Source organism: Myiozetetes cayanensis, unplaced genomic scaffold, assembly GCF_022539395.1.
Source record: "Myiozetetes cayanensis isolate MyiCay16 unplaced genomic scaffold, myiCay2020 scf5-8, whole genome shotgun sequence".
Classification (NCBI taxonomy): domain Eukaryota; kingdom Metazoa; phylum Chordata; class Aves; order Passeriformes; family Tyrannidae; genus Myiozetetes; species Myiozetetes cayanensis.
The window spans coordinates 51,848,260-51,876,061 of NW_026087742.1; the positions used below are offsets into that span (position 1 = coordinate 51,848,260).

Below are 27,802 nucleotides of genomic sequence, written 5' to 3' on the forward strand. Positions count from 1 at the left end.
GAGGTGTCTAATGTGTCTCTCTGAAAATAAATTAGTTTGCACGTTTTACTGTCTTTTCTTCTTGCCTTCCTCATTTAACAGTCCAGAAGAGGCCTAGGTACTGATAGGGCATCCATCGCAAGGGTATTAGAGAGCCATGTAAACCCACTACATTGCCCAGTAAGGTATGGAAATTCTATTATCCTCATTTTATAGATGAGCAGTAAAGACATGGAGGAACTAAATGACATAGCTAAGGTCACACAGATTATCTTTGATTTAGTAGAAATTTTGATATATCTATCTTCTATTTCTTCATCTGTAGAAGCTAAGGATGCCACATATACACCTGATCTAGGCACTTTGAGTAATTTAGTAGTCAGCAGGGAGAAGTAGACACTTTCAGAGCACAATTCATCTCGTCGTAAAGTCTAAAACAGTTCAGATGAATCACATTGTAGAAAAGCCTGTTTAAAGGATCTAGATGATTAGCTGAAAGGTATTCTTTGATTAGAAATGGCAGTATTTAATCAGATAATTCCTACTTCTAATGCCTTGTTTTACTAGATGAGATTTTTGGAAAGTATTCATACTGAAAAATCCCACCTTCTTGCTCACAGTTTATATCCTTAATTCTGCATATTCTCTCTGTAAGGAATTATAAATCCTTTTATCTATCTTGTATTGGAAACAGTACATTGTGACTATAGTGTCTTAATACTTTATTATGGTGCAAACTTCTACTGTACGTCAGATGCCTTGACTGTAGTCAGACATTAAGAAATGAAATATAAGACTATAGACTTCCACTAATATGCACAATAAAAATAAGTCTGCTGATTTTCTTGTGGAATTTTTGCTAATATAAGAATTTAAATGTTGGGGAGGGGTCCAGAGTAGTCTGTTATCATAGACATGGTGTCATCAGATTTTTTGTCATGACAATACCATCCTTAGTCAGCATGCTTGTAGCAAGAGTGGGTAGAGCCCTTCTCAAATCTTCGTTCGCGAAGCCTAGCCATGATGATGACCATCCTTAGTTTACAAAATCATGTGATGTCTCTGTTTGTTTACCAATGATCTTCACCTTTTCCTCTGGTTTTAGTCTCCTAAATGAAGAAAGCTAGTATCTCCTAGCCTTCTCTAACAAGAAAGACTTCTTTTTTTTTTTCTTCCCGTAGTTCTTCTGATAACTTGGTCTATACTGAAAATACTTTCCAGTATTATGTAGAAGCACATTGCATCAACCCTTCACCTATATTTATATTAAGGTCATTACTGAAAATATTATTCAGGATTAGTTCTGATATTGAATTGTGTGGCACCTCTCTCCAGCTCCATACTTTTCCTTCTAGTCATCTCATTGAATCTCATTGAATCAACCTACAGGTTCTATTAGCCTATTTTCTTTCTAAAATAAAATAATTTACTATATGGCACTTCATCACGTGCTTTACTGAAGTCCAGAGAGATGAGATTTACTCAATTTTCTTTGTTTCTAAAAAATGAAGTAGTTTACCATGATAATCTCACATTATCTGGCATTCTTAAAATATATGTGGCAGATCTTCCTGTTTATCAGTTGTCATGGTGTCATATTTTCCTTTTATAATTCTGTTTAATTCCTTCAGATCAATTCTTATAGGTCTGTGGTGACTTGTGTTTACTTTTCTCCTCTCTAAGTTTGGCTGTACATTTATGACATCCCAGTCAGGTAGCACACATCTCATACTTCACTTATTTATAAAATGGGTTGGTGTTGATTTAAGATTTTTCCTCTGATTAATTATGCTCATTCTTCTGTGGTAAATACCTCCCCAGTAAACAGCAGGTACCAGACAAAAGTACACAAAGTATGGACAGGGAACCTTAGGTGATACACAACAAAGTTAGCATGAATTTAAGCAATATTTCTAGTTGGTGGTGTGACTGCTGCAGGCCATGCTGAGGTAGGTATTTGTGCAACCAAGTGCTGAAGTCATCAACCTTGTCAACAAGGAGATCTTACTACCTCCACCTTTTAGCTGTAAAATAATAGGACGCTCAAGCTTAGAAAACTAACAGAGACCCAGAGAATACACTGTCAGTGCATAACCATTAGAACAAAGAATGTTTTTAATGTTACTGCCTTCTAGGAAAGGGATGTGCAAAACAGTAGTGGACAAAGTACCAAGATGTTTATGTCATTCCCATATTCTTTGACAACACGGGTATAGAAACTGACAGAGAATAAAGTTCCTTTGAAAGTCAGACTACTGATAAGTTGCAAAGTGATTACCTGAGACTGTGAAATAGATTAATTAACAAAGGAAAAAAATGCAATGCTTAATAAAAAGTTTCGTATTCAAAGTGCCTGCCAGGTGTTTTCTGCTTTCAGTGCTATTTTTCTCCCCACAGCAGGGAACAAAATTTTCCATTATAAACAGGAATGCTGCTACCACTTAATGCCTGAATGGGGAACCAAACGCAAATTACAATGCAATGAATCTTTTCAGACTTTTTTGAAAGGTTTGTCATCTCACCCTGCACTCAAAAAAGCCATCAGCATTAGTGGAAGTTTCAATAATTTCTTTTTCAGTTTTACTGGCCCAGCCGTCTGTCCTACAGCTTTGGTCCCTTAATACTGCAGAAATCCGTACTGCTGTGGTGAGAGACATACATTACTGTAAATGGGAATGATGTCCCTTCTTCTGTGAAATTTCATTCTATTTTTTTGTGTCACAATGCACAACAATAAAAGCAACCAAACAACCAAACAAAAATTCTCTAGAGAAATTGTCCTGAAACCCCTCAGCATGTACTTTGAGACTATCTAAAAGCCTTGCTAGCAGAGGGGTTCTGTTCTTACCAAATGGAATCCACTCAAAAGTAGCAGAGCTCTGGAAAAACAAATCACTTCAATGGGCTTAATTTTGCAAGTGAAAAAATCAGTGGTTTGTTGCAGCAGTTAGTATAATCTAAAAAACAGTTCAGATTCACTTCTGTATATTTGTTTTGGTGAATTATTATATTTTATTGACTGGACCAGTTGACAGGTTTGACAGGATGTCTGTTAATCCAAAAGAGAAATTAGAAAATACATGTGTCTATGCTTCCCATGTAGGTACATACATTGTAGACATCTAAAATTTCAATCTGAATCTCAGTCCTATACTTCTCTTCCCTGTAGCACTTCATCAATTTGAGCTTTTAAGCTGCAAAGATACAAGAAACCTTCTCTGTGCATAATCAGTTTAGATCACAGAACTGCAGAATCATCAAGGTTGGAAGAGACCTTCAAGATCATCTAGTCCAACCATCAACCCAGCATCACCATAATCACCCCTAAGCCATATCCCCAAGTGTCACATCCAGACACTGCTTGAATACTTCCAGATGACTGTCTCTATAGCTCAACCCTAGGCTGGAATGAATCCTACCTTACTTAGGACTCTGTGTTTAAGTAACTGTAAGTTTTATACCTAAATAAGTTACAAAAAGAAGACATATCACTCATTTTAAGTGAAATCTGGTAACTAAAGTCAGTGATATAAATGTGTAAGAGAAGGATTTATCATCCGGGCAGCTGAGAAGATGGTGGGAGGAAATATTTGTTTGAGAAAATAAAACAGGAATACTGATGAGAACTGAGTTGAAAACATGTCAAGAAAAGAGAGTAAGCAGAACTGTGTATAGAAAGTATGGAAAAAGTAGAGTCCAGAACTTGTAAAGGAGGAAGTGGTGTGGTATGTAGGGAAGCTAAATGCTAAAGGAATGACTTGCAGGTCACAAGGGAATTGATCTGTTTCCTTTAGTGCATGCCTTCCTAAATCAGGCTTACCTGTAAAATTCCACTGGTGTTCTATAGAGATAAAAGACCAAGTTTTACACCCAATGAAAATGGTAGCAAAACTCCAATCTATTTCAAAGAAGAAGGGGTATGTGACCAATGAATGCGTAGAGAAACAGCTGCCTGCTTCTGTTATCCCACCAAATAAATTGGCCTAAAATACATCAATTTGCCTATTTGTAAAGTATTCTGGCATCTCAGGTCATTGTGCTTTTAAGCATTTGGCATTGTTTTTAAATTACTTCCTGCCTCTGAATTTGACATTAATAAATTAACTCACTTGATATAAGAGTAATAATCTTCTTAAAAGTAACTGTTAATCCCCTCATGACTACAGTTCTATAATAGTTCCTTTTCTAAAGCTAAATTGTTGGCACAAGGCCATGCATTACTTGATAGTGTTTGCAGGGAATGACAGGGTGTCCTAACGAAGTGTCAGTGATCCTCTTCAGTATTCTTTGTCTCAAATCAGTCATTGAACCCAAGCTCAGGACAAAGTCATTAACAGAACAATAACTCTTACGTGTTTTGACAAGACATTCTATAAACGGTAATTAACATCTGCACCTCCGTTCCTGTCAGGGAGGTGAATGGAAATGCTAAGTGAGCTGAATCCAGCAACTGGTATTCTTCATCTGCTTTTCATATTTTGGTAAATTACCTTTTTTTTTTTTTTTTTTTTTTTAATACAAGAAATGAAATGTATTTTCTCTCAGGTTGTTTATCTGCTTCATAAGTTTTTAGTTCTACAACAAGTTCAGTAAACATAAATCTGTTCGTATTGTCCATTATTTTCAGAAGCTTGAAACTGATAAACCTATGACATACCTTGTTGAGTATGAGTCCAAAATTATATTAAGCATGTATTTTTTATTATTTTTTCTTTATTTATTATTACCATAAGGAAAATAAAACCAGTTTACCTTCAGTTCTTAAACTGGAACCCAGAAAAAAAAGAGGTCCAATGTGCTGCCAAGTATTCACAACTGTGATGTTATAGGAATTGTCAGATTCTTATGTGCCTGGGCAAGGAATAGCAGCTTCTGGTCACATTTTGTAACAATAAGGTTAATTCTAAGAGGCTAAGCAAGTCTTAAATTTTGTCTTTTGCTATTATTAAACCAATTGTTTAAGGAAAGAAAAGCAGTTTTCCTTCATATGCTCCTTCCCAAAAACTGGTTTACACATCAACAAAATTTCCCAAATTTCCAATGATTTTCTTTTACTGCTTGAAAAACCAGACCAGTCATAATGGAGAAGGTAAAGAGCTTGTTGCGTGTGTAAATCTTAATGATCTGTGCTCATAGAAACAATTCTTCTTTGAGCATCTCAATTAATCCATTTAAATCTATTAAAAATATATATATATTTGCTAATACTCTGGAGGGGTTGGTTTGCTGCATTAAATAGAAAAAAGACACAAGAAAGTTTTCAGCCTCTATTAAATGTCAACTCACTATTCATGTTAAATGTTATTTGATTTCCTCTTTATAATCACAAAGATATTTTTTACAGTCTTCCAGGTAAGATTTGAAAACCTGGAAGCTAAAGCTCTTGCCAAGCATTAGAATAGGATTTTGTGGCTAACCAAAATTATTTGGTGCATACAGATGTTTCTTCTGTATTAATTTTCAGTACATTGAATGTAATGACTATGTGCAGCACAGATTAACTTTCAAGCATGGTTTAATAAAATGTGTTTTGACTCAGGGACATTTGTTTAATGGGAGTTTTACTGTAAACTATATAAGCTCATTAAGAGACTTATGGATATCTCTTCTGAAAAATTATGTAAATGAACATAGTTTTTAAAGAAAAAGAAGAAACTGTACCATTTGTGTAGCACAGATATAATGAAAGAAAGCACTTTCCAGTATTCTCTGTGTAATATGTGTGCAGTTCTGACAACTCAACTGGCACTGAACTAAATTTTACAAAATTAACTAAATGAGATGTCATTATACAAGCAGAATTAGGAAATGGTTCTTTTGTCTCTGGATTAGTTTAAGGACATCTCTGACATCTGTGTCCTGTGATATTTATCAAGGATTCATTTTTTTGTAGAAAGGAAGACAAAATCAACAATATAATCAAGCTTACTAGGTACCTAATTTAAGCACTTTCTTCTGTCAACGACTTCAGTTATTCAGTCGTGCAGCTTAAATTAGGAGAATGAGTACCCAGAATTAGGTCCAAATTCAGCTAAGACAAAAGTACTTCAAAAAGTCTTCTCAAGTCAGTTAAACTGCTTATTTACATAATAGCACGTATGTGTAAGGCACCTGCTACAAATTTGCAACAAATTCAGTTTAACCTAAATTTGATTTTGGTCTTATTTGTATTGAAAAAAGAATACAAAAACACAGAAGTGACAAGAAACACAAATTAGTAATAGGGATTCATTAAAAAGATACATTTCAACTTAATGTTTCCTCAGATAGCTGTAATTAACCTAATTACAGAATGAATTTCATAATTTTATACACAAATAGTCTTAATTATCTTTCCTAATTAACACTGTGTTTTTAACACCATAGTATATATATCTGCATTTCCATATTGCTCTTAGATAAACTGCTGTTGATATTGTCTTCCTCCTTGCCCCCCGCCGTGTATTCCTTAAAGGAGGCAATTCCTGTTTCCTCCTTTTTTTTTTTAATTATTATTTTTTATTCAAAAGTCATGGGAAAAATGTTTAGTTTGACACTTTCTCTTCTACAGACATTAATCTAGTGCTAAGGAAAAAAATACTTAGGAAATTAGACTGAATGTTTACAAATATTAACAAAGTGATACAATTTGAAATGAAGCTACACTAACCATTCCTGGTGGCAGTCTTATGTTATAAATTTGCTAACTGTCCCAAAATTAATGGCTTGGAACCACATTTTCCCAAGATTAAAGCCCAGACTTGTTACTCCTGGAGAAAAACAAACTGATAACCCCAGTCAGGAGTGCCTCATAAAACTGAGATTTGTTTGATTTGAGGAAAAAATAAAATTTACAGTAATGAAAAGATACACTGAAATCTGGGAACAAATTCCTGGAAGTCTGGAAAGGTAGTAGGACAGTGAAGTTGTACATCTAGAGTAATTTTTCTATGAAAACTTAGTTTTAATGAAGAGATCTACTATTTGTGATTAAAGAGGAAAACTCCTGATGTGATACTATCCTGGTTTTCTTTTTACATGTTTCTGTGGTGGATAATAAAAGCAGTAAGATTAGGTCTTAGAGGCTGTAGTTCTCTAGTCTTTTTCATCAAGTTCTAATGGACATTTAGCCTGGTGCTATTTCTTAACCTTCCTTGAAAGAAGAGTTTTGTGCAACTTTAAATCATGTGGGATCCTTTCAAAGAAAAAGTTACATATCATTAGAATACAATATCTCTTGTAAAAAAAAAATCTTGCAGTAGACTAGGGAAACCCTTGTTCTTAAACTATTAAGCATATATTAAACTAATGGTTAAATATTATTAATAGTGATATTTCAAGATTACATAAAAATTTACAATATTTGGGGATTACAAAAGAACTGAAATATTTGGGGAGATTACTTAATGACCCATCAAAGAAGATTAACAGAAACTGACAATTCTGCTAAAATTTAATAGATGGTTTGGTTTTCATTAACCCTATATATGGGTTGAGAATACCCTGGAGAGAAATAGAGTAAGTAAAACCATATGCATCTGTTTGAATATAATCTTTTTCCCTACTTTAAAGTTCAAATAGATTTGTGGTGCAGTAAATAAGTAACTTACACATTTCTAAATCCGGCCCATAAATACAACAATTTTTCCTTTTTTTTCAGTTCTATTTTTTCCAGACTTTTAATTGTATGATCTGTCCTACTTTCAAGACTTCAGTAAGCCTAAACAATTACAGTCTTCTCTCTCTTATAATTTGCAGCTTTTCAGGGTGTTCCACCTCTTTGAAAGTACAGAGGACTAGAATAAATTTTAAGTATTAATTTTATGAAAGAAAACTTGCCTATAGCACGCTCCCTCTAGTAACCCTCTTTCAGGCTTCCCAGAGTCACCTTTCCTGAGTATACATGAGATTCACTGCCATTTGGGTAATTTGGATGGTGCAGTTGTCTGCTGTTATTTTCACTGGCTGCTGGAGCCATTGCTTATAGTGGAAAAACTCAGTTCAAGAGACTGGAGTGAATTAGTCTATCTTCTGCTATGGCAGCAAAGATCTAGACTCATCGCATCCACTTTAAGTACATAGATCTGGATGTAATTGCCATACATGAATTCCCTATTTATTAATGCACAGAAACTCACACCTCCAGAAAGTGAGTCAGGTCTTCAGAGAGCTGACTCACTTAGTGCAAATGCTTCTCTCCATGGATAACAGGAGGTTAGGATGACTCCATACCCAACTTGAGCAAAGCTTATACTGTGAGTGATTATATTCACTTCAGTGTTCACCACTCTATTCTTTTAATTCTGTTCTTAAATCAAGAAAAAAGAATTAGATGGATAAATATAATATATATATAATATGTATAAAAGTAAAAATAAATGAGTAATATATATACAAACAAAACATATCATATATATAATTGTATAGATAGCACAGTTCATCATATATATATATATGTATACATTGATAAATTGTGCTTTTGTTCAGTTATTGCTTAATAAAGCCAATATCCTTAGTTCGGTAATATCACAAGATATTTGTCACATGCACTCAAGACATAAGATTTATCACAGGTATTTATCACAAGTCAGAAGATCAGGATTTTGCTGTAAGATGGAAAATGATCAGCAAAACCAGCTCTTTAACTTAGACTTCTTTTGAAAATCACAAAAAATCAAATGAAATTCAACTTGAATGTTTTGCATTTTTTTCTGCTGTACATGATTTAATGGTCAGGCATTACACCTGTATAAAAATTTTACAACACTGTGCGGTGTAGAAATAAATGTTGTTCAGCTCAGTTTCACAGCATTCTGCCAGCTTTTCTCATTTTGAATATCTTTTTTCATATTGAATCCTACCTTTTCTCAAATACAGTTTGTAGAAATTACTAACCAAAATTTGATTTTATGATAAACAACTGGCTGAGTCTTGCAAATTGAAATTTAAGTTACTTTTGACTGACAGCAGGTTTGTGTTTGGACCATATTAATGATCAGAAAATGTGATCATGTCATGGTGCTGTCTCAGCATGTTGCCCATAAATCGATTCAACAAAATATTTTGATCAAATATCATAAATATTAAGGTGTGAGAGAAAAAAATATAGTAAATGATTGTGACCATGGGATGCTTTATGAATATTGTATTATCACCATCTATCATCACCTTTTGGGAACAAAGACTTCTTTTAGGCAGCAAAGTGAAGAGCTACATAATGAAAAAAGATTAATGCTGAAAATTAATATTATCCCAAATATTTGAACACTGGCTATGCTTTGGTCTCATTAAGTGATCCAGTCAAATTTAGAAGGTTCATTTAAATCCTCTAGAGTTTTTATATTTTAGATTGTCCTGTTAAAATTAAATGTATGGCATGAAAAAAATGCCAATTTTGAGGAAATAAGATTAGATGAGATAGCATTTTTCACAGGAATATCTTGAGTGGACACAAAGATGGATGAGTTCCATGCCATGCTGAAGACGGGTGCAAATTTATCAAGATATGCTGTCTGCTCTTTGTGTGCCATAAAGTCTGTCTAAATAACAATATCCTCTCAGGGAGAGAACCTGCTGTTTTGGCTGCCCATGTATTGTTGAATTTGGACTATCTCCATTTGCAAATGTTGACTTTTCATTTGTGCCCAGAGAATGAAATCTGTATGAGAGATGTGTAAAGCATTTAATCTTTATTTATTTGTTAACAAATGATTTTTTTGGCCAAATCCTGTTTGCATTTCTTTTCTCCTGCTCTTACTGCAAGGTGACTGTCTGCATCCACAATGTGACACTTCAGCTAAGAATATGAATTACAGTCGTTTGTGGGGGTTTGTTTGTTTATTAACTTGTTTTTTTGTTTTAATGACAGAATGCATTAAGTCAGAATAACAATCCCAGATATTATTTTGCATCTTCTGTATTTCTAGAGTGCACTACAATTGGCTATATTTGTCAGTGAAAGATTATACAAAATAGAGTTTTATATTCCTAGTTGCTGCTATGTAGATTTTTAAAACCAGAAAGACCCACTAGATTATCTAGTGAACCTACTTCTTTAACTACCAAGTATAAAGTTTCACCCAGTAAATTATAAAAATAAAAATAAGAAGTGACATAAAGATCTGAACAGAGGCAATATGCAAACCATGATAACAAAAATGGACTTTTAGAACCAGTGAAAAGCACTGAATCATTCAGGTTTGAGCTGTTCAGAGGGAGCTCAGTACCGCTCCAGATTATGGTGCTTTGTAACAACCTCCTATGTCATCTTCCTACACCCATGTTGCAAGGACCATGCTCTTGTGATTTCAGTGTTGTAACTTGCTTGCAGAATGGTCACAAGCTTAATGTATGTCAGTATGTCTATCTATTCAGAAAGACTAGAAAGCACTAAGTAAACTTGATCCCTAGTATCTCACAAGCTCAGCAGACACATGAGTTGTATTCAGTCAAGATTATGAAATGGGCTGCTTGCTATCTTCTCTGGACAACTGAAGGCTAGAATTTGGTTAAATCTCTGTGACTTTTCAAGCAAAAAAGAGAAACTACAACTAAGACTTAAAAACAAATTTCTTACTCTGAGATGTCCCTAAGAGTTGAGCCCAAATAAGTTCAGTATTACATAATTTCTGTCATAAAAACACCATAACTAAACCTGAAATGTAATAACATAGAGCTGAACTAATTTCAAGAGTGTGTTAAGATGGCAGAGGCAGAAATGCTATTATGTCCTGCCTATAGACTGGCCTTTCCTTTTCCAAACAAACTATTTCATGGGATTATTAGCAACTCTTGTAACCCAACTAAACTCTGCTGAAATTCCTTGTATGCTCTGTCTAAGTGTATTTGCTTAGACATAGCAAGAGGCAAATTTAGTCTTGTGGTACTTACTTTGCATCTGGCTGGACAGTAGGTAAAGCATCTGCAGATACAGGCCACAACATTCCTTCAAGATATATGTAGGTAAGCAGGTCTAGGAAGTCAAAGACTTTATTTTCAAAAGCATTATAAAATTAATTCCCTTTCTTGGAAAGTGTCTTGCCTTGGAAAATGCAGGGAACTAAAATTTTATTTAGGCTGTCAGTGCTTCAAAGGGTAGACTCTATAGCACATGTCTACTTCATGACCATGCACCCATGGAATTGCGAAGAGGTTCTTCTACATGTTTGTCAGTGAAGAAAAAGTGATGGGAAATAAGCACAGAAAGTTAAGTCAGATAAAAATAACATATTGACAGAAGAGCCATTACTGATAAAAATGTGCCTTGTAAGTCATAATAGTATTGAATTTCTAGTAATGATATCAGAAAAAAAAAAAAGGAAATGAAATATAACAAACTAATTAACATGTGTTTTCATTGTATCTTTATAGTGAAGCAGCTATAGGTGCAAGGAACTCCAGACAAGAAATAGAGAATACTTTCTTAACTTTTCCTTTTCTTTCTTAACTCTGAAGAAACACAGACATGAAGGAATTGCAGCCATCAGAAGACTGTGTAGAAACAGAAATTCCAGTACTTGAATAATGTTGCCTTCAAAATTTAGCTGCCCATGTAATCAAAGAAGTCATGCATAGTTTTTAAAATTCCAGTTTGGATCTTAGACATCTACATTGCTGTGGAACCCATCTGAATCCCTTAAGTACTTCACAGAATTGTGTAGAAAATCTTATTCTGCCAGGTTTTTCTGTTTTTTTCAGAAAATGTTTTTATTCCTTCTTTTCTGTATTCTGCGCCATGCCACAACCCCTTACCTCTCCTGCTTCCTGTCCCTCCTGTCATTGTGCTAATTAAGGATTCTGGCAGCTTATCTCTGCTAAGTAATGCAGATATAAGCTAATCTTACAGTATCATTTGTTTCAGCTGTGATGAAAGGGAAGTTTGGACCAAGATAGGGAACAGAAAATAGCAGGGGTTTCTTGATATGTACGTGAGTACGGAGGATAGAGCTCCAGGGAAGCAGCAGGTGACAAGGTGGTAGTAATGTCTACTGAAACTGGCAGTCACAATAGTATGAATCCAGGGACCCAGGAACAAGGTGATTTGAGGAGAGAATGTGAATTTATCAGCACTGACTGTGCCAGGTGGAATGACCAAGTCATTAAAAATATATATTTTTAGTAGTCACTGAATCTTGCTGCTAATTAATAATACTAAGGAAACACCTCTAGCACAGCATTTATGTGGCTTTGTAGTCTTGGATTATTTTTTTAACAGATTAGAAATAAAGAATAGAGTTTCTTATTTATTTGGCTGATATTTAAAACCAAAAAAAGGTCAAAAGAATCTTTTTAGTTATAAACTGGTTTTGAGTTTTTATATTTAATATATAGAGTAGTTGGAAAACCTCTATGAAATGGAATAATATCATTTCAGTTCCAATATATGTGTGGAAGGCTGTAAGAACACATGGTCTCAGAAAAGGTCATTTACTAAAGTAGCACAAAAAAGCTTAAAAAAACTTCCTGTATTTGAGGTTAAATAGAGCTGAAAATGTTGTTGCTACTGGTTTTCTTCTCTTTTTAAGATGCAATATGTAAAGTTAAATAAATATAGTTGTCTGAAACACAGCTGTGGCCATGTTCAAATCCATTATACTTAATGTTAGTGCCCTCAGGAAAAGAGTACCTATTCATTTTCTTTGATACCAAAAAAAATCTCACTGAGGGGAACTTATGTTGTGGTCTTGAATCTTTCAGAATTGAAGAATGAATTTTCTGGCTTTAAGCAAGAGAGTTTTAAAGAAGCAGGTTGAAAAGCAGCTGGTCATCACACCAGAAGCTAGTTGCTAATTGCAGCAGTAAGTTAATCAATGAAATAGCTGTTTAGCTTCTGGGTATAATAAAAAGAGATAAAAGACCACACAGAAACTCCAGCATTAGGGTATGACCGGATCTTGAGTGGCATACGTTATTTTCCTTCTTACACCTGTCTGCTTTTGAGTAGACAAATCATGCATCTGCTTGACAGCTATTAACAGAATAAAATAACAAGCGTTTTGGGGTAAGATCTGATATAAATATTTACAAAGACAATTTAAGGGAGTGTTTGTTATGCACTTTTGTGTTTGCTTTCAAAACATTTAACTCTAGAGACAGATGGCTTGTACAGTTTTATCAGCACTTGTGTCATTATATATTCAAGCAGCCAAGACTGATAACCAGCCTCACAGATTATGGATTGTTCAGAGAACAAACACTTTGAAGAAAAATCCCCCCCATATCAATAAAGTACTTCAGTATGGAAAAGCTTGATACAGAAATTGCAGTGACATTTTTGTGAAGAGAAAGGAAACAAATTAATGCAATTATAAAATTAAAGCAACAGGAACAGGTTTTTAAGTGGTGTTGCTGTATGTGGTAATGAAACAACTTTAAAAAATTGGGTGAAAACTATTGTTCAGCAGTGGTGGAGGAGAAATATAATTACCATTAAAGCAACATTATGCTTTCTCAATACATAGCAGCCAACTTGTCAGTTTGAGCTACCCCCAGAAGATCTCTCTCCTATCATGTTGCTCATGATCATTTCACTTTATGTTACTAAATAGCAACCTGAATAATAAAGGTTCTTAGAAAAGAATAAACCTTCTATGATTGAGAACATAATAAAACAAAATAGAAGCTGGAAAAACCCTGATGGTTCAAAGACTGTCTTTTTTTTTTTTTTTCCTTTGTAGGTGAGATCCCTTTTTTTTCTTTTTGTCTTCTTCCTGAGTCTCACAGTAGGACATTTGTAGAATTCCCTAAATCATGATCATCACCATTATTAGCAATAACATTTAACAAAAAATTATGCTTGGCCTTAACTGGAAATAATTGTGACAGGCACCACATACATTATGAATAAAGCTGCCTTTTTCCTGGATCAGTAGGCATGATCATTCGTTGTAGTAGCTTAACAGTAAAATAGATTATTCTAATAATCTGCATTTCTAAAAAAAATTACTTTGTGGATTTCTTTTTCTCGTGTGATGGCTCAAATCAAAGTTGATTAAAATAATGTTAATTGTATATTAGATGAAATCATGCAAGGCATTTAGTAAACTTAAAACTCACAATACTTTAGTAAGGCAAGTAAATATCCCCTCTATTTTAAAGATTTGTAAGCATGAGAGAGAGTACTGGAAAATACCCATATTCATTTGAGTAGAGTCTGAGCCTTTTCTCAATTCTCTACATATATTTTATTCATAGATTTATACATACAGGCATGTGTAGAGGTGTGTGCAGATTTATAACATACCTCACAGCTATTTGAACAGTTATACAGCTAAAAGAAGTGTCTTGCACTGGGAAAACAAGTGTCCCCTGGGATTCCCAGTCCTCCCCTAAAAGGAGAGGGTCTTACTCTGTCTCCAACTGTCACTTGGTGTGACTGACATCCATACAAAAATTGTAATTTACCTGCTACAGAGCAGTGGTATTTTGTTAAACTGAAAAAACTCAAGGAGCAGTTCCTGAACAGGGGATCGTCTCAGCATTGTTACCTCATTCCTGTCTGGTGCTCCCAGTAGTAGCAGATATCTAAATATTCTAGTACTCTTTGGAAAGTCTATCAGCTTAAAGATGGCTAAAGTGAAGGATGTTTAAAATTCATTCTGAGTTTAAAAGCATTAACTGTCTAGCACTGTTATTGAAGAAAGCAAAACACAGGAAGTAAATCTTCCAAAGAGTTTGACGTGTATCTTATAGGGCCCCATGCATATTTATTCCTAAGTAAAACCAGCTTATTGCTCATTTAAATTTTAAATGGAAATGATATTCTTATCTCTTGAAATTTATTTAACTAAACAGAAAAAGTAACTAACATACCCTTCAGAACGGAAGACTCTCCTACTAACCTTTTATTCCACTCTGGATTGGAAGCACAGAGTGCATGCACTGTATTTCTTGAAATGTGTCATTCTGTGGTGGAAGGTTTTCTTTGTGTTTGGAAAGTTTTCATCCCTGACACACCTTTCCTCTTTGGTCAGCAAAGTAGTAGTGCACTGTGAGAATAGGCAGGTTGAAAATAGTTCTGACACTTCTCACTTTTTTCCTCTGAAATCGGATAAAACTAATCAAAATTAAACTTTTATTGTCAGCTGGGAAAAAAAATCTTTTAACCTATAGATTAACCTTTGGAAATGTTAACAATATACAGTGAGTACTTTCTTTACTTATTGTTGTTTTGTTTTGTTTTCTCACTAAGTACCAGCCTCAGTTTAGTTAGAATTTCATTCTAGAGGATTCAAAGAATAGTTTTATAGAAAAAAGAATATGTCTATTCCAGGATATTATGTCAGTTCTCATTTTAGAGCTGTAGTTCATGGTTCTCATTGAAATCTCTGCTAGGCTTCTACTTTACAGTTGTTTTTTTTCCCTAATGGTTCTGATTTAATTATTTCATCTTGTATTGCTCTAAATGGAAAGTAGCTTTGATTCAATACATTTTTCATGTTCTAGTTTCTAGCAATTGGGCACTTTCTTATATGGGGAATGTGGTAACAACTTTTATTATAGCTTATTATTTTCTGTCACATCAACAGGGTACTGTATATTCTCCAGATATTCAAAATGAGAAGCTGCACAAAGATAAGACCAGCTAATTACATTGTAACATGTGGAAATGTATGTAGTGATATTTTTTATATCTGTGTTTAAAAACAGTGAGAAACAAATAGGAGTATCCATAAAATTAATTGAGTTAACTTCAGTGTTCAGGAAAAGATATGTTACTAAGGGTAATTTATTGTATATGCATGGAGTACAAGCGAATAAAATATTCTTTGGCATTTTAACATAGAAATCTTTGTTAGAGTGTCTTCACTTATCATTTTGAGTCTCAATTATATTATTATAAAGATACACTTTTTTTTTCTGATACAGCACTGACGTTTTTCTTCTGATTAGTAACTTTGCTATTCATGACTACCTCCTAATGTTCTTTCTCAAAAATCAATCTATAATTTCCTTCCTGTCACTGGGCTGTTTAATCAAGGAAATATGTCTCCTTAACTCTTCAGATGTCTGCAGCACTATCCAGTTGATTTACTCCAAAGTTAAGAAAAGGCATCTCATAAGTCTTGTTCAAAATTACAACACAGTTAGCAAAGAATGACAAAGCATATCTCAGATATTGAGACATATCTAATGAAGACAGAAAAATTGATTTCTCTGCCTTTTCCCTGGCTTCCTCTTCCTTAAAAATCCAGCCTGATCAGATGAGCAAAGTAAGCTAGAGCAAAGTAAGCTATCTGAAAATGCACTAAGGCTGAGAGGAATTTAGTGTTACTGAAGACATGGATGACCTGATATAAAGAGGCCTGCAATTGGCCACCTGTGTCCTCAGTAGTGTATGAAAGATGATCTGGATATTTAATATGCATAGTACTTCAGCAAACTTCATTTCTGTCTCCTGTGGTCTTATATTACTATCTTTCAAAGAATTATATAAAAGTTCTTTAGCAAACGCAAGATTTACGTAAGCTTTTTTTTTTTTTTCATTTACCCCTTTACTTTTGTGGTTGTAAAGCTGCTGAGATGTGTTTAATTGCCTCTTTCCACACAATGTTTCGAAGTGTTTCAAGATTTCGTATGCAAATGTTTGACTTATCTCTTACTTGTTGGGAGTGGGCATCAGAATGTGCATCTGCAGGGTAGGAATCTAGAACTATGAACCAATCTGTAAGACAGCAGACATTAGAATAATCCTGTCTACAGAGCATTCCTCCGAGCAAACACATTTTTGGATAGTATAAATGTTTCTTAGTTTGCAGTAGGCTGTTAGTTCACCAAGGTTCTGCAGCAGTAAAGTGAGTTGAAAGCAGAAGAGAATACATCCAAACTGTAGGCCTTTATAAGCAGCATTACTTCTTACCCAGAATCTGCAATGGTATATTCACTTCCTCTGACATTTCCACTTAATTAGCTTTATTTTCTTAGTGTGACTGAAAAAAGGACTTAAGTTTATTCATAGCAGGATCTAAGACCAGTAACTTAGGGATAATAGAACTGTATTTCCACTTCCAGAAACTAGGTATGTAGGATATACAGGGAGTATATGCCCTACAAAGCAATTACTCTCTAATAGAATGAAAACGTATGTGGGTTTTACCAGCACAATATTTTGTTGCAGAATCATGGTTAATTTTCTCATGAGGTCTATGTTTAAGTTTAATGACAAATATCACAACCTAATATTATGTCTTTTTTTTTTAACTTTCTCCCTCTTTCTTCTTTGTCTTTGTTTTTCATCTACAGATGGGCCTCTTGGGCCACGAGGATTAGCTGAGGCTACAGAGATGTGTACTCAAGAATGCCTGGTTTTGGGTCACTCAGACAACTGTTGGATGCCTCCTAGCTTGGGCCCATACCAACAGCCAAAGTCTCCTCTCTCCACCTTTGCACCTCAGAAAGAATGGGTTAAGAAGGACAAACTAGTTAATGGACACACATTGACCAGGACCTGGAAAGAAGATAGCAACAGAAATCAGTTCAGTGATCGAAAGCAGTATGGTTCCAGTGAGGGCCATTTCAACACTGGCAACCACATGACTGACATTCCTCTGGCCAACTTGAAGTCTTATAAACAGGCTTCGGGAGCTATGGAGAGTCCAAAGGAACATCAGCTATAAGAAATGGTTACTTTAGCCTACTTAGACTTGCTAATACTATGTGTGTGTCAGAGCTTTATGTACTGGGTAGACCTCTAGAACTATGCTTCACCCAGCAGAGATATGCATATCTTTATGTTAGCGCCGTGGAAGGTATGATGTCCTGCAATATGAAAGAGTGTTTCTACTAGTTGTGTGCTTTTGTTAAATAGACATGATTAAAATCTGCAGAGATCTCTCCAGTTTGCAAATATCCTTTTTTTTTGTTTCTTTGGTTTTTGACCCTGGACTGCTGCTATGAACAACAGAAGATGCATTTGGAGAGTGAGACAGCGTGAAAGTTCATCGGATTGCAAAGATTGAAAAGCATATCCAGTTGGAAAATTGTACTTTTGTTGTCACTGATCTATGCTGGGACGTTTATACTTGAGATCATATTGCAAACAATTGAAGCTAAACATTAAACTTATTGTGCTATTAACAATGTTAGTGGACACTTATAAGTCAATCAGCATTCAAATACTTGTAAATAGAAACAATTATTACTTACAACTTTTGTGTACCTATAATGTTCACTTGAAAAGATACTGTAGCATATTTCTGTGTTTCACAGTTGCTTTTTAATTTCTTTCATTGGCTTCCTATTCTTTTGCTTTTATTTTCAGTGATGGTGTTTCTGTGCTAGTAGTCTGTCTGACACACAGTGTTCTAAGGAACTCAAACCACTTGTGTTAAAAGTGATGGGGTGGGAAGAAAGGTTGGTTGCAGAAAGGGAAAAAGAAAAATTTCTTTTTATGTAGTAGCAAATGATACCAGCATTCAGGTAGAATTTCTTTTTATTTTTATTTTATTTGATATTAAGAAGTGAAAGAACTTGTGTAAGGGCTTAAAAACTTGGCAGTTTTTTTGTTTGATTTCCATTATGTTTCATAAAACAGGGAAATTGCAGAACAAAAGAATATTTAAATGTGTGGTGGTGGGTGAGGGGGAAAGCTATTCATTTGGGATTGTATATCAAATTAGCTGTAGTCTGTCATTTAATGAGTGGTAGCTGATGTTGATCCCAGCTGAAATATATGGAGGGAATTCTACAGGAGCAAAATACAGTAATAATGTTTTTCCAATTGGGCAGGTGTGTGTCTATACCTAAGACAGTATGTATTGCTGAAACAGCAACATTTGTGTTGATCTTCATCTGCGTTAACGTTGTAGTAACACAAGTGTTTTTAGACCATAGCCACAGAATATTTAATGTGTTGTGCCTTCATGATGTAACAGAGCATTCTCCTGGTAGGCTAGTTGGGGGAAACTAAAGGGTTAAATCTCTAATTATTGCTGTTTAACTGTTTGTTATCATAGTTGGTCAATGCCTGGCAGGTACCAGTATCATGTCACCTCAGTCAAACCAGTAGAGTGACTTCTAATGTTAGTGAGATCTAAGTTGCACGCAAAGCAAATCCAAATCCAAACATTTTTAGATGGTTTCTTTTAAGGCATGAAAGATGATTTACACAAATAAATAGCATGCAAAACAAAAAAAGTCCTTACAGAAAAAAAGCAAAAGTTACTTATGCCACAGTGAAACATCAGTCTTAAAGTAACAAATTTAGCTAATTTGAAGATGATTTTATTCTTATCAAAAACACAAGTTTTTCTTTTCTTTCTTTATTCTTTTGTATATAGCAGTTCACTTTTCTTTCCCTCCACAGTATAAGAGGCTTAAAATGGGCTAGGGGTGCATTGCTTATTGCAGTACTTATGTCAGTTTGTGAGGGGTGTTTGATGACTTTGACAGAATAAATATCTAACCAGTTATCCTTGTTACTGCTTTGCCAGTTCAACATTATTTAGTTATTCAGCTTTTGCAATAAATGTTCTGAATTCCTGATTGTGTTGTGTTAGTTCTTGGGCAGATGCCTTAGGGACTTTATTCCTGTTAATTTCTCTTTCTTTCTGTTATTGTTGTTTGGTTTGTTTCTTTGCTTCATTCTGAATTTCCAGTTATTTTTCTAAGCATGTCATGGTCCATTTAGTTCATATAGATATGTGTAAGACTGGAATATGCAACAAATGAGAAATCCTGAGGGCCGTATTCTGTCATTCCTATGCAAGTGGGAACTTATTCAAAATGAGTTATTTGAATTGGGTAAAGTGTTACTTAATCAGCACAAAAGTGACAGAATCTAGCCCAGATTTGCTAGACCTATGTAGGCACATGTAATAAGCATCCTTGCATGAATCTTTGTACAAGTACAGGGGTAGCAGATAGGAAAGTCAGCACTTACCACACTTTGGTCCTTCTTTTGAGAGTAAAATAAAGTCATATCAAAATACAGTAAATTCTTTCCTATAAGGAAGATTTGTGTGGTTATATAATATTTTTTGTTGCAGCACAGTTTAAAAAAAAAAAAAAGTATCAACAAAAGTAACCTGTTTTTGAACACTCTGAGTTTTAAAGACAAGGTACACTGAGTTCTATATTAAAACCAGAAATACAAGTATTTCAAAACCCAAATAGCACCAACTAGTTTAAATTGGGAGTGCCTTTTAAAACAGATTATATCTGAAGACATTCCTATCACAGACAGAAAGCAAATGATGTGACTGTTGCTACAGAAAGTGAACTATATTAACTTCCAACCTTCAATACTTTGTGCTATTATCAACCTAGCAGGAGGAGCTAAAGCAAATATGGTTTTAAACTTAGCAGGTGGAAATTTTCTCATTTAATTTTCTCCAGTTCTGTATAATTTTAGAATCTTAAGGCCTTACTCAACTTTGAAATAGTTATTAAAAAAAAGGACAGGAGAGAAAGCAAGGAGTAAGAGGGAGAGAGAGAGAGAGGGAGGGAGGCAGGCAAGGAAGGAAGGAAGGAAGGAAATATATATCTGCAGCACTGAGAACTGTATCTTAATCCCATTTAAACTGAATTAATGTTTTCCAGATGTCTCTACAGAATCTGGATTTGGCACTAAACATGTATTGAGTAAGTGCCCATTCATTCACAACCATTTGGTTTGCTCAATCAGTAGTACTAGCACTGCTGTCTAAAATTCAGAAATAAAGAAAAAAAAAAAGAAGAAAAAAAGAAATTCTGTGATATGTCAGATGAGGTGCTTTTAAAAAAAAAATCTCATTGTACAGAATGAGATGGCAGCTTGGTATTGGTGACCATTTAGTTTTCCTTCTTTGGGGCTAAATATTACTTAAAATTAACAATAACCTGTCACGATACAGATGCTTCTCTGATGCTAGTTCTAGCTTTTTTTCTTCAGACTGAGCGTCCTTTATTTATTTATTTCATAATAACACATTTGAAGGACTGCTAAAAAGATTTGCCAAAGATTTTTTCATAATCCTTTAGTTTTACTGTCACTTACAAAAGCCCCTAGTCCAAATAGAAAATGGAAAGCATGTGTAGACATAGTTATTTAGTCCTACTTAATGCCATGCTGTGCCAACTCTTGCTAAAGATAGAGCAGTCAGGACCATGTAAAAAAACCCAGAAAGTTCAGGCTTGAACTGTGAAACATTTTCTAGTAGTTTAAGCAGTGTTGTGCTAGGACAGATTGCCTAGAGATGGTTTTGGAATTTTGAAGAAGGGAAAGGGAAAATACCTAACAGGAATAGCTGCTCTTTGTCAGAGTGAGAACATGTACTAAATGCCTTCTTGAGATCCTTTACAGACAATGTGACTTGAAGAGAAAGTATGATGGAGAGGTCACTGAGCCTCACAATATGAAGAAGTCATATTAAAGACAGATTTTGTACTGGATTTCCTCAGAGAAATAGGTAAAAAGACTGCTTACTCAGTGCCAGTAGTTGGACTTCACCTGGAACTCTATGGAAGACTGTGGGAAGGCTGACAAAGAAATATGTGGAGCGGAATTAAGAGTAAGCAGAAATATATATCAATTTTAAAAAATAGATATGAAGAAAATTATATTCATATTACTTGCTTAATGTGATTATTAACTTTTAGTAAGTTATTCTTAGGAATCGTGATCAGAAGGAATCTTAAGGACTTTAGCTTGGAGTAGACTAGACTAAGGGATAAACTTAGGAAGCTTTGGATACATAAACTGCATAAATGCAGGAGATGTATATCTATGTGAGAGTAAAGAGCAGGACTGATAAAGATTGGTGGAGCTGATTTGAGAAAAAGAAATAAGGAAAATTATATCATAACATTGATCAGAAGTGTAATTTTAGGACATTTTGAGCAAAGGAAGGCACTAGTTGCTTTAATGAAAGAGGAGACACATCAAGAATCATTGAAAATGGTAATAGGCAATGTCAGGGGATACACAGGCCACAGAACTCATGACATGCCAGAACACACAGAGATAGGGTCTGATAGCCTTAGGCAGTAGCATCTGATACATCAAAATATGTTACAAAAGTATTCCTACTGGCATGAGAACACAACAGTAGTGTCATATCCAATTCAGGCAGAAGTAGAAATTTTGATTTCTCATGACCACAAACTATTTACCTGATTCAGATGATAAACTAGCTTATGATGTGTATCCTTTCATTAGAATGAGGAAATAAGCAGTGAGAGTTCTCTAGCATGTTCGTACATGAGCCAGTTCAGACTGTGAAAGCAACTGAGTACTGAGTATTACAGATCAATGCTTTCTTGTTTAATGTACTTTTTCTGTGGAACTGTGTTCCAAAGTTTTGACTTGAATTAATTAATATGCTTGTAATCATTACTGTTGTGATGAAAAACTTAAAAATGGAAACCAGTTCTAGAGCACAGAAAGGCATTTTAATATACAGAAAGCATGATACAACATCACCCAGAGGTGTGATTCAGCTCAGTATATCATGGACAGTTGAGCTCTAACCCAATTAACATTAGTTTTATTAACTTGCACTGCTCACCACCTTAGTGGATATATCCATCAAATATAATTAGCCCTAAACCCACCTCTTACTCTTCCTCCTTTTCCAAAAAAACCCTCTCATTGGTAGATGCTTCCTGGTAAAATTATAAGACATCAGTTTTGCACATTATTTGAGTGGATTGATTTTTTTTTTCAGTTTGACTTCTCTGAAATATAATACCTTATTTAACACAGTTGCTTATATTATAAAATGCTTTTCTTATAAGACACCATTGTATACTTTGTTTTCTACCAATTGAACTGAAATTAAGATCATAACATAGAGGGCCAGATTCTGATCCTTCAGGCTTTACTGAACCTCTTACAAAACCTCTTACAAAGTAAAATATCAGGACCTGTCCAATAATTAGTAAAAGGAATAACAAGTCTTTTAGTATGCAGTGGACTAGCAAATGCTTGAGAATAAGCAAATTTGCAATTTCCAGGTTTTTAAAATACAGTGTAGTTTTCTTATAAGCTTAAACACTAGCCAATAAATGAAGAATTGCTAGCATTTTAATTTTTTTTTTAATTGATACAAACACATCACTTTACTGGGCAGTAATAGAATGTATGTGCTGATATGTATCCTCATCCTGCAAATAATCTTCAGCTGTTGAGACACTGAGTGCACTTAACTTCTTTAGAACACAGGAGTAAGCATCCTCTTGTAAGAGAAGCTCAATATTTCACATAACTGGGTCTGCAATGAGAAGAATATCACAGACACGCATGTCATATGCTAAGTTTTGAAGCAAGAATGCTTTCTTAACAGCAGCATCTCATGGTTCTAATTGCAGCTTTGAGCTTATGCTGCTACCTAATTGTACAATAGCAAACATAAGGATGTCTTTAGCTGTCAGAAAGGATCTCAAATTCTCATTGTATGTTATGAAAAGAAAGGACTTAAAGAAAGTAATATCCCTCATTTTAAAAAATAAGTTGTTTGTTCTTTTTTTTTACCACAGCCATTCTTAAATCCACCTGTTGTGCCTAGGTATTGCAACACATTCTAATATTGCATGGCATGTAAATAGATACCTTAATTACTCATAATGATATGATTATATACACACATATATTATATATATTATATATATATATACATAAATATTTCAGTCACATAATTACTCAGTATTATTTAATGGAATTTTGGGACTATGGATTTTGTTGTTTGATGTACTTTAAACTGTATGAAGCAGCATATTATTAAGACTATCCTCACCAATGCTTTTTGATTATTTATTCATTAAATAAAATGCTTTCTTTTGCTTGTTATAATCCTGTTTGTACAACCATGTGATAATGTTAAAATGGGTAAGTACTGTACGGGAATTATAACTGTTTCTTTTCTTGTCTAAATATATACCTATAACAATATTTATTAGTGATCTGAGTTTTAAGAATGTGTCTTTTTATGTGTTTACTATCTCTTTATACATAACGCAAATTTAAAGGAAAGTTGAGAAAACATTTCTTCATACAACTCTGAGTCCCTCAATAGCTTTGAAATGACCTTTTGCCTTTATACACAAGTGAAATTAGTATGAGACTGGTACTTTAAATCGGCATATGAAAGTTTCATAAAAGAATGCATAGTACAGTACTTAGATTTTGCTTACTGTAGATATCATAAGTAAACATACATTCTTAATTTCTCAGGTAAAGATATATTAAGCCTTGGATTAGATAGGAAGAAACTCTGTACTCCAAGGATAATATTTAGAACAGCTAATTTAACAGATGAGTCAGAAATCTGGTACACTACATAGCATTTTTTTGTATTTCATAGTCAGCTTCTGTCCTGGTATTGTAGAAAGAATCATCTAAAATGTGTACCTCTTTGAGGAGCTCAAACTTTTATTTTTGCCAAAACTGGGAACTGTTTTTGGTAAACCTTAGATATATTGAAGTTAATGGGAATTTTATTGATTATTTAAAGAAGCCAGTAGCCAGTATTTTACCGGCATTTGAGTCTGTATTACTTCAAAGAAACTCATCTGCTGTTGTTTCACTCATTGCAATATTCCATGGAACAATTATTTCCTTCCATTCCTCTTCCTTCCCTTTCCTTCCATTCCAGTCCATTTTCTGTTCTACCCTGTCCTGTGCTTTCCTTGCACCTTATTGCCTTGGAGGTTTTCCTGAGAGGTAAAGTGCTACAATGCCGTAAAATGGTAGTCTGAACTTGAGACAGTTGAGTATTCCTAGTGTCTACCCAAACTGGACAGTTCTTTTATGTTTTGGTTACATGACCCTGAGATTAGCTCAGTTGAATAGAGCATGGTGCTAATAAAAGCAAGGCTTTTGGTTTGATCCACATATGGGCTTAAGAGTTGGACTCAATGATCCTTGAGGGTCCTTTCCAACTCAAAATATTCTGTGATTTTAGGGAATGCCAGATGAGCACTCTTTACACCAGCCATTTCCTAAGGTTCCCTCCTACAATTTACTTTTTCTAACAGCAATCCTCAAGGATTTCAACAGTAAGCTGAATCTTCTGCTATGTTATATTTACCTGTGCCACATCTTTCGCAGGGTATAGACAGGGATTTTTTTTTTCTGTTCCTTTTCAGGTAGGGAATTGAAAGTTGAATATGTGTGGCCCTACAGCTATGTAGACATTTTTGACATCTTGTCAAATGGGTACTAATAGAGATGAAGGCTGTTGACCACATTGCTCTCACAATGGATAACAGGAGAGAGAGTGTGGCAGGAAGACAGGAAAGGGGATAGCATAAGGCCATATGTGTAGAGAAGAAGTAAACTATTGTAGCATTGTAGTGTAAGTTTGAATTTTGATGAAGGAAATTATTATGAAAGGGCTTGAAAATATGTTCTAAGACTTCTTCTCTCTGTAGAACCATAAAAAATGACCCACCTACCTATATAGGTTTGTGAACACAGCATATTTATCTCTATTTTCTTGTAAAAAAGGGGTATCCAGAATCATGGCAAGGCTGTACCATTCTTCTCTGAATTTCTTCCATTTGGTATTCACATTCCTTCAAAGAAAACCTTTTCTTTTAATTACTGTTTTTTAATTTATTTTTGCGACATATCTCTATTGCCCGCTATATGAATATAGAGACCAGAAACAATGCCACACAGTTTCAGTAACTGAACACTGAGTTTGACAACTGAATTTTAAATGCTTGTAAAATCATTAGCTATGGATAAGTAATCTGTAGGCCCAAATGATTAAGAATTATCTTCTACCAATAAGCAAAAAGAAACAAAAAAAAAGAAGGAAAAAAAAGACAATACACAAAGAATTACACTCCTCATAAACAATTCAGACTCTTCTAGACCCCACAAAAGGGCACAGCTGGTAAAGATACAGGTGTAATGCCATGAAGCAAATGGTGGATTTCTTTTCATGTGCAACATTCTGCAGAAAGGTCTGGGTTATTAATATGTCTGATATTTAAATTAATTTAGTGTGAGATTAAAGAAATCCAGCCACATAAAATTACTAGAAAAAATTACTTACTTTTTTCCTATGGCAAGTAACTATTTAATCATTATGTAATAAGAACAATATCCTTCTTATACTGGGTAAGAAGAATGTTTAAAGAGAATTTTCTTCAAGTTTATATGTATATTATTTTATGGTTTTTTTAATGCAAGTTTATAGTTTGCTTTCTTTTGGGGAGAAAAATTCTGAATTCTGTTTACAGTGTTTGTACTTTTTTTTTTTTTAAATTTGTTTTTACTTTTTTTTCAGGAGTATTATTTACCACGGGGAATGGTATAGTTGTGTGCTTTTACTTCATGATCTTGTACTCCTAGGACACTTAAGCTATCTTCAATAGGAAATTCTTCTACATTATTGATAAAGATCGTGCATAATTACTGTCTATCGTGTGGTGTTCAATCACCAAGAGAAAAAAATAAAAATGAAACAAGGCAGTCACATGAAGATAATTGCTTTATTCACACACACACACAAAAGAAAGAAGCAAAAAAGAAAAGAACCCGTACTGTGCTATGAAAGCAAATTTACAATGGTCTATTCATTCAGCCAGAACTACCTACTTGATGAGTCAGCAATGCACAGTTTCCTTCCTTCTTTAAGAACAACACCAAAAGAAACTGTGAACGTGGTGGGTCTAAACCTCATTCTGAAAATAATCTGAAACATGAGGAGACCTGGATATATGGATTTTAATGGAATATAATCTTAAGTAGATCTCTGGCTCCTTAGTTTTAGGTACATAGTGGAACAACTTTTAAAATTATCTCAAATTCTCTAATGTACACAGCTATGTTTGAAGATCTCCAGAAAGAATCCTTTTATTCTCAGATTTAACCACATTAGATATCTGCTTTATGGAGAATCGGATTGCAGAACCTATTCCAAACTTTGCAGCTGACAGCTGCAAAGTCTCTGGATACTCTACCATGTCAAATTACCCATCAGTAATACTGAAAATGTGGAAACCTGTAGGCAGAGCAACAGTGAAAGAGAGATGAAGCTAATCTGGTTCAAGCATCCTCTGGTTCAAAAAGAAAGCAAATAAACTTTGTGGAAGGATGGGAGAAACATATATTCAAGATTTTTAGATTTCATTCTTTTCTTTGTAAAACATGTAGCTGCAGGGAAGTATATTGCTAATATCACATTTTCTTTGGATGTCCTACTATGTATGGTTCAATTACCATGCTAAAGGCTAAACTCAATAAACTTACAAGCAATAATTCTATACAAATACACATTCAGTTAATATATGGTTCTTGTATGGAAAGTGCTAAGAAATTGAGTTTCTCTGCATTTGTAGAATATCAAATGCGTGATTACTAATTATAATAAGCTTGCAGTCACAGACTCTGTAATTCTTTAGTCCTGAACAATTTCATAATTACTGATTCAACTACATTAGCATTGGGAGTAGACATGGATGATTTCAAAAGGGATACTACTGATTTAATGAGGTCTCAGTCTGTACATTTCCAAAACTACAGAAATTCTGTTCAACAACCAGCCATTCATGCTTTTGGGTATTTGAACCAATAAATCAACCAACTACCAACCAAAAGAATCATTAAAAAATGAACACAAACAGAAATGAGAATGAAATTGCATTTTTAATTACATGAAGTTACCAAAACACTATTTCCTGACTAGTTTCCAACAGTCTGTCTGGCTTTACTAGAGACAGGTTATTGCTGAATATATTGAATACCTAAAGCTGCCATTTGTGATGGTGGTTTTGTATTTTGAATGTTTATGGCACTGTGATTGTGCTAGAATAAATATGACAATAGACCATGGGCACAGAGGGGCTATTCTGAATTCATTGCCCTTGTCTTGCATTTGCCACCTCCTTTTTCTGTGTGTGATAAACAGCAACTAAT

At 34.4% G+C, this 27,802-nt stretch overlaps 1 protein-coding gene across 6 annotated transcripts in view; it reads left to right on the forward strand.

The window, feature by feature from the left end:
- Nucleotides 1-23,824, forward strand: part of PCDH9 (protocadherin 9) — a 680,196-nt gene extending 656,372 nt beyond the window's left edge. For 4 of the 6 annotated variants that reach the window (XM_050331418.1, XM_050331420.1, XM_050331419.1 and 1 more), the window contains one exon: nucleotides 17,200-23,824. In XM_050331418.1, coding sequence (XP_050187375.1) covers nucleotides 17,200-17,573 — 374 coding nt within the window. In that variant the 3' untranslated portion in view covers nucleotides 17,574-23,824. The remainder of the gene's footprint in view (nucleotides 1-17,199) is intronic. The other 2 variants (XM_050331432.1, XM_050331424.1) reach the window with 2 other exon arrangements.
- The last annotated feature ends 3,978 nt before the right edge of the window (nucleotides 23,825-27,802 follow it).